The sequence below is a fragment of the Thamnophis elegans genome, chromosome Z (assembly GCF_009769535.1).
Source record: "Thamnophis elegans isolate rThaEle1 chromosome Z, rThaEle1.pri, whole genome shotgun sequence".
Classification (NCBI taxonomy): Eukaryota; Metazoa; Chordata; class Lepidosauria; order Squamata; family Colubridae; genus Thamnophis; species Thamnophis elegans.
In genome coordinates this window covers 37,592,998-37,601,356 of record NC_045558.1, presented here as the reverse complement: position 1 = coordinate 37,601,356, position 8,359 = coordinate 37,592,998, and the positions used below count along the sequence as shown (strand labels likewise).

At 32.0% G+C, this 8,359-nt stretch overlaps 1 protein-coding gene across 1 annotated transcript; it reads left to right on the top strand.

The window, feature by feature from the left end:
- The first annotated feature begins 2,931 nt into the window (after positions 1 to 2,931).
- On the top strand, positions 2,932 to 8,052 carry AGR3 (anterior gradient 3, protein disulphide isomerase family member). Its single transcript, XM_032234745.1, has 7 exons — positions 2,932 to 3,034; positions 3,392 to 3,455; positions 3,650 to 3,702; positions 4,984 to 5,060; positions 5,200 to 5,263; positions 5,921 to 6,004; positions 8,003 to 8,052. Exons 1-7 carry the CDS (start codon positions 2,932 to 2,934, stop codon positions 8,050 to 8,052), a joined length of 495 nt encoding a protein of 164 aa, XP_032090636.1.
- The last annotated feature ends 307 nt before the right edge of the window (positions 8,053 to 8,359 follow it).

The following is an 8,359-nucleotide window of genomic DNA, read 5'->3' as shown; positions in this document are numbered from 1 at the left end:
TAAATTATTAGAGAGTTTGAGCTTTCCCTTAAGACTTAGAATGAAATTGAATGAATTATTACAAATTAAGTCATTGTCTCTTCTATCAATCAATTTTTATACAATCAATGTTTGCATAAAAATTCAAGCTCAATCTGCAACAAATTATCTACAGTTATGTTAAGCTATCATACTTATTAAAGAAGATGAGAAGTAGATATAAATATATGATGCATAATGAACTGCATTAAAGCTTACTTTACTTATTAATTTCAATTTTAAAAATACATAACATATAGCAGAGCTGTTTAGAATTGAACTCCTGGAACGACAGTGAGTTAGCCTATAGTACTGCTTTCTATCCACTGTGCCACCACAGTTCTTAAAATGAAGATTAAGTTTAGGATTAATAACAATTAAATAAAAGATTAAAACCAAAAATATAGATAATACAGGGTTACTTTTGTCTATCATAGCATGCCTGCATAAGGGCCCCAAGCCAGCCAGCAGAATAAGATATTAAGACTTTTCCAAAAGACTATATGGCTGGAAGCAAATCTCAGTCAGGAGGCAAGATGTTCCAAAGCATGGGGGCCATGACAGAAAAGGCACTTCTTTACCAAATAGCTGAAATTCTTTGGTTGAGAGGCTCCAAAAATGGTTTCTTCTGCCAATGCAAGTGAGGTAACCAAACCCTTTGGAGTGAAACTGTGTCTAAGATAAACAGGTGCCGTGCAATGAAGGGCTTTAGAAACAAACTACCAACCAATGCATTCATTCCTTAAAGCGTCCTTTTCTTGGGCGTATTTTGGAAATCGCAAAAAATTGGAGGAAACAGGTCAGAAAATATTACTGCAACTACAGTCTACCAGATATTATGGGACTACAATTCCAAAAATTCTCTATAAACCATGAAGAAACAAGTTGACTCACAGTACTTGGTTCTCAATGCCTTTGGATCCCAGCCAAGGATAAAATTTCCAATGACTTCTCAAACCACAGATGCAAGGTATATATTTAATCAAAGTTAATTGTGTTAAACAACAAAATAGAGGGATTTTATGAAAAAAAATATGTATTCAAGCATGTATTCTTCCTCACCCCTCCTTATTTTAATTATCTGATTTTTAAAAGCTTATAACCTATTCCTCCTGAGAACTACATTTTACAACTTCCCCACCTGATTTCTTAATTACATTCTTTTGAACAAAGTAACTCCTGTATCTTCCTATTAGTTTTATCCCTGATCTCAGAGTACCATTGAAGTCAGTCATTCAGTAGAAACAATAGCACCTACAGTTCCAACTTTCATTGCTAGTTTCTTATTTCACTGAACTTGAGCCAGACCAAAACCATTTGTGGGGAAAAGTCACAGACATACAAAGCACTACTTTTTTCCAGTTCCAATATAATGATACTTGATACAGGCAAAAAAATGAGACAAGAAATCCAACTATTCAATAGGCCAAAATGTGATCTTGCAAGATTGGGATGCTCAGGGAAAAGAAGGAGGGGCAGGATTGGTCATTACTATCTCATATGTAATTGAACGCATTGTGTAAATCCAAATAAAGGGGCTGGGCAGGTCAGCTGAACAAAAGTCTATAAATCACATTCACTCAAAAACTATCTGTTTGCTTGGGAAGGACTTTCACTAACACAACAGACGAACTCTGGTGAGCCAAATTCAAAGTCTTGTTATTTTATTTCACATTATCAAGTGATGTTCATCAGCAAATAAAAAGAGGGGAAGAAATTGTTCATAGCAGTTCTCTGCCAAAATTTGTTAGGAGTGATCTATATTCCTAAATTGATTGCTGTAATTTATCCACTGTATAGAAATATGCACTATATAAAAATAAAGTGATGTTCCTTAAAAAGTCTACATATATATATAATATGCAAACATACATTAAGAAAAAATCCTTCTTTAAAGATTGAGAATTTTGTCTACAATAATTTGTGAAGCTGAATATTTTTACCTAACAACTCAGCTTTATTTCTTTACAAACAAATGTGTTAAAATATTATTGCAAATTTTTAAAAATGGATTTCAATATCACATTTATGGTTTATACTAGTCTTTTATTTGTACAATTTGATCCAGATTTAAAGGGAACTTCCTAAAAACAGTTAGATTTAAATTTATACCAATAAAAAGTGTTATTTTTTTCATTTGTTAATTATAAATCATATCACTTTAATTACCATAGGGATGTCAGTTACAAAATAAAAATAACTCAATGATAACAAAATCATGATATAAAATTCTTAATCCTCAGTGAAATGAATGCTAAAAGAATAAATGTCCTGGAATGGCTATAAAAATAAATGTACTTGTACTAATATACAGAACATCTGAATTCACTTCTCATGGTTGCAAAGAAGATACAAAAATAAATCAGACTATAACATAATATCAGTATTGCAATCATATATCAATTTAGCTAGTAAAAATACAATTAAATTGCAAGTTTGAAATTCTGATTAATTACTTAACTGTCCTTAAATTACTTAAAGATTTCAATTCTAAAATGCCATAATTTTGAAATAAAGTGAATAAACGGAAAGTAACGGGACAAAAAAATTTGTTTGAAAAAACTAACTATACTAACTATAGTGGAACCAAGAACATTATTTGTACATTTGTTACGTAGATGTTGATGTAGGCTTTCACCTGAATTTCTGATTAGATTTGGCAGTATCTTAAATTATCATTATTGTCCTAGATGAACAATTATTATTTTTGTCAGCTTATTCTATTGTGTGGTATTTTTTTCTAATCTTTTTTAGGTAGCTTCAACAGTTTGGTAAAAAGAATTTCATTTCTCATTCCTAAAGGATATTTATATTTATACACATATATTAGATAGCATGGACAGCTTCCCAAGATACTATAATATAAAAAAATTGTTTTCATTACCAGAAATTAATTTGAAGAGGGAAGAAAACATGCATTCAGCAGTGAGCTTGTCTTTCATAGTAATTGCTGTTTCATCCAATTTTGCAATAGCAATCAAAAAGGAAAAGCAAATACTCCAGACCCTCTCCAGAGGTATGATGATTTCATTCTGTTTCTAAGCTTCCAAAAATTATAAAATAAATGTAAACTCTTTTTCTGAAAATTGTTTTGTAAATAATATTGGGCTAAATGCAATGCTATGCTACTCCACCTTAAAAAAAATATTTTAAAGTACTAATATAATTCTACCTCTTTTTGTACATGGGTGTATTTTAGTGCACATGCCCTTGAGCTATGAATCTAAGGTACAGTCATTTTCATTTCTTTTAATAAACAAAATCCGTGGTAAGTAAAGAAATTATTTTACACATTTCAACATGTTATATAAAATATATTGAGGACAGTTAAATAGATAACGTCATATAAACCGTGAATCTGTTATTCTTCTAGGATGGGGAGATGATATCACTTGGGTTCAAACATATGAAGAAGGCCTCTATCAGGCAAAACAAAGGTAAAAATAATTTTAAACCTTTAAGGAGAAAATTGATTTTTTTTATTTTTGTTTCTGTTCTTATGAACGAAGCACTTGTTGTAGCTTGTAAGTAAGTTTTAGTTTATTATTTACAGATGTTGTATTATTCATTGTATTTATCTCATATGATAGGGAAAGCATATTTCCTAATACTTATTTTCTTTTTGAAAAAGTAATAAGCCACTGATGGTTATCCACCATTTGGAGGATTGTCAATATTGTCAAGGTAAGTCAAACCAATTTGATTTAAAGTGAAGATCTGGGGAATACATCTCCACACATATATCACTCAACTGTATTCTTCTATTGTGGTATATTTAATACTCTGAAATCTCAGTCTGTAAGTCACCTTGCTCTATGATAAAGGAAAATGGTTTGAAGAAACTGTAAGTTTCTAATTAGAATCTTGTTTTTGAGAATATTTTAGAATATTTCAGATATTTCTGCTAAAGGGGAGAGTGCAAATGAAGACATTGCTATAGGCTGGTGCTTTGTTTTGCAGTGTGCCAGCTTTATATTTATTTGTTTATTATTAAAATAATATGTTTAAAAACTCAGGTTGGGATAGTGTGCCTGGTAGACACCAGGGGATATGTCAAACATATTATTAATTACTACCAGCACCATTTTACCAATCACTGAATTAAAAGAAACAATGTTACAAAATGCTCTAACATTGGATGTTTTTAAGATGATGTTGGATACCCATTTGTCTGAGGTGGTGTAGGGTTTCCGGCCTAAGCAGGAGGTTGGACTAGAAAACCTTCAAGGTCCCTATCAATTTTGTTGTTCTAAATTATAAATTCTAAAATATGTCTTCCAGATATACATTGGTGTAACTACTTCTCATTTTCAAAATTAAATTATTTGAAGCAGAATCTTTTTACATTTATGAAGAAATAATCCCTATTACATATAATCCTGCTAAATGTAGATAAAGATACATCAGCCCAAGTAATTAATAAAGCAAAATCTATGAGATGCTTCTACTAATACATGTTTACCTTGTTCTACTAAAGCTAAAAACTATGCAAGGTAGATTACATTAACAAACATGAAGTTATCTTAAGTACTAACAAAACACATTGTATATGGTTCTATTTTTCTCATATAACCAAAGACAGTGAGGTGTACAGTTGCATAACATTGATCTCTGAAGAATTCACTGAGAACAATGCCCTTTTGTCAACCTCTATTTCAATGTCAATATAAAAAGAAACACTTTAAGGGGACAGATTTAATTAAATTGTAGGTAGTCTCTCTCATCTTGTCATTGATGCTAAGCAATATGATTACTCCTGGCAAAGAAGATACTTATGGGTACCTTTGAGTCTCAAAATCTTTGCAACAACTGTCTCTCACTTGAACAATTTCTAGTTCAATAGACTGCAAAGCATTGATGTAACATGCCAATATCAGTATAGAAAATATCAGCTCTAGCAAAATTAAAAAGTTCAAAAAAACTTTCTTCTTTCTCAATAACAATTGCATTTCATTTTTTTTCCAGCATTAAAGAAGGTCTTCGCAGAAAGTCAAGAAATACAGGAAATGTGTCAGAATGATTTCATCATGCTCAACCTCATGGTACAAAATTTAGATATAGATATAAATTAAGTAATATCTTAAAGTAATGAAATAAATATATAGGATGTCTTTAGTGAGTTTTTAAGATGATTTAATAACTATGCCAATTTAAATATATATGTATATATATTTTTGGTAGCATGAAACAACTGATAAGAACTTATCACCTGATGGGCAGTATGTACCTCGAATCATATTTGTAGGTATGTATCAGACACAATCATAACTATAGCCATAACATGGTGCTTCACCTCTATAAAATACAGCTTTTATTGATTACTGGGGCCACAAAATGTTTCTTTTTTGGAAAATGCTACTTGCCTCTCCACAGCAGTTGAACTACAAAATGGAATTTCAGCCTACTAATATTTCTTTATAAGGATGATAGACAGTTGAAGGAAATCACTCCATTCTATGGAAGTGTGCATGTAGAATCATGGGATAATGAATGGATATTCCAGTTCAGCTTTCCCTGACTCGATGCCATTCAAATGTGTTAGAACTGCAGCTCTCAGAATATTAAGCCTACACCGCCCTTAGTCTGTTGGTCTGAAATTTTATTTTTGAGTAGCATTCCAAAGTGAGATTAAATCCATCATTGATCAAAGCCTTAGCTTCCCCAGATAATGAACATTTCCAACCTGTATTATTTCAGTCTTTTATAAGTTTCCATAGGAATGAAAGAATTATCATTGTCATTTGATAATGCACTTTAAGTGTAGTGGCTGATTCTTTTACATTCTTCATTTGAAATGCATGAATATCATTAAATGAGTGAAAAGCATCTACTTGAAATCTGATAGTGCTATGTATTCTATGACTTAAGAGTAAAATTGAAATCAATTATATTACTTCTCCAGATCCTTCTCTCACAGTAAGGGCTGATATCATTGGAAGATATGCAAATCGATTGTATACTTATGAGCCTCAAGACCTATCTGTGTGTAAGTTTTTCCTCAATGAGTTGTATTCATAATACAAATATTTACAGGACTGTTTTCCCCCAAAGTATACTAATTGCATGGAGGATAAATTAAAAAGCACTGCTAGATTTGCTAAGATACATATAAAAAATTTAATTCAATATCACATCAGAATAATGAAAAAACCATATAAACTAAATATTTTGGATTTCATTTCCTTTAGTCCCCAAAAAACAGAGACCGAAAATGTGGCAGAGATTATATTGGGTGCTATTGTTTGATGTAATTACTTTGGTTTTGAATGTTGTTATTTATTAATAATGTTTTTAATACATTATCTTCTTTCTTGGTTTTAAATTGTTACATTGTTTTTTTTCCTTGTTTTTGTATTTGCTTTAATTGTTTGCAAGCTGCCCCAAATTGTAAATATATATATGGGATCGGTGTCTATATAAATTTGAAAAACATACGAACAAACCAATGGCAAGGACTGAAAGGCACTAGGCTCAAGCCAATCAAGCCTAAATACCATTTCATGGTTTAACCCAGGCCCATCAGTGTCTCTGCACAATGCATAAGAATACACAAAGCTGGTACATGCTACCATCATAGGAACCAGCACCATGCAAAGTAGCAGTGTTCAAAAATACAATTTTTTGCTTTCAAAATTAAGGAGGGACTTGGAAAGAACTCCCATTCTCTACAGTTTGTGTAGTTTGTGGAAATAGATAAAAGTGGAGGCAGAACAAAGTAGTTCTGCTGAGTGAAAGGAGGTTTTTTTTTAAAGATGTATTTGTACTTGATTGGGTTGGGCTGATAGATTTTTGGGGTGCTTTTTTGTTTTTTGTTTTGCTTTACCTCTGCAAAGAAAAAACAGCTGCTATCCGACAGCCATAAAAACTAGGCAGGAAAAGATAATTAAAACTGATTAGAAGAACCAAATTTACTTCCAAGAACCCAATTGCCTACAGGGCCAAAAGAGCACCTTTTCTTGTTTACCCAGAAGACAGTAGTGATTTAATAAATCCCTTTGCTCAAGTGTCCATGGAAAATGGATACTTCCTGGGGAGGCTCAATAAATGGTGACTTTTGACTATTTAATAAGATTGTATGCTGCTTGAACCACCAATAAAGTAGTTTGACTAGATCATTGACTGACTAGTTCTAACTAGATTTAAGCATGTTGGCTTTCAGGAACTGCCCTACCATAAACAGAGTTAGGCAGCTAGGTAGGCAGTTAGGTAACTTCAGTGGCAAATGCTGAAGGGGTGAAACAATAGCAAGGCAGAAAATAAACGAAAGAATAAAATACAAAGCTGGAAATTAAAACCAAACATTTGGCAAGTTATGTATTTTGATTGCCCTTCTAAATGAAAGAACACAGGAGGCAAGCACACCTCTTAGGGATTGCTTAATCCAGGAGCAATCACTGGAAACTATGCCCAGCAAGAAATTGGCATCCTGGTACATATATTTCAATTTTGGAATTGTATGATCCCCAGAGTTTGAAATCCTTAGCAGCCTAATTGCCAATGTTTAAGCTCCACTTGTTTGGATAAGCTCTTCCTGCAATCAAAGCTATCCATTACGGGTGGCAATGCTCCTGTTTTATCTAATTTGCTATCTTCAGATGTAACAGAAGGTGCAATTGGCAGTGAATTGATTTACATATATGCAATTGAAGGCCACAGATATCTTATTCGTTAGCTGCAGAATTGGCTACCTTGGCTGTCCTACTGTGGGGTAGTATTGGATGGCATACCAAAAAAAAGTTATAACAGCTATTTATTTTCATAGCAATGGTGAAATTTCATAATTATTTGAATTTTCTGTCATCTTTCTTCATTATACTATTTCTTTTTCCCTTAGCATGTCACTTTTTATTTTTTAAATACATAAATATTTTATAAATGAAATACCTGAAAAATTAAAGTCATTGGATACATCATTTATTTTGAAGAAATAAAAGCATTGAATTGCAATGCTTCCAAATCACTTTACTATCTTCTTCTTTTTCAGTAATTGAGAATATGAAGAAAGCATTGCGTCTTATTCAGACTGAATTGTAAATGAGTGCTGAATTGATGATCATAACAACAGAAAAAAATGTGGACCAAGAAAAATCATTTACAAAAGTTGTTCAGTTCTCTTGTCCCTCTTGAATGTCATCTATTAACATTGTAAGCTCATTTCACATCTGCTGAAAAAAATATTACTGGCTGTAATAATAGAAGAATCCAGTGACAAGGAAGATTTGATGTTCATTAAGATAATTCTCTCCTTGGGATTTTATATAGCAGTGAAGAAGAAATACCCCAGGGTATTTTCCTATGCTACTGAAGAATCTGTTTTATGCTAAGGATACAGGTTTAGTGA

Coding starts and splice junctions, on each gene's coding strand:
- AGR3 (XM_032234745.1), top strand. CDS start 2,932: ATGCATTCAGCAGTGAGCTTGTCTTTCATAGTAATTGCTGTTTCATCC. Junction 3,456..3,649: donor CTCTATCAGGCAAAACAAAG/GTAAAAATAATT, acceptor TTTTTGAAAAAG/TAATAAGCCACTGATGGTTA. Junction 5,264..5,920: donor ACCTCGAATCATATTTGTAG/GTATGTATCAGA, acceptor TTACTTCTCCAG/ATCCTTCTCTCACAGTAAGG.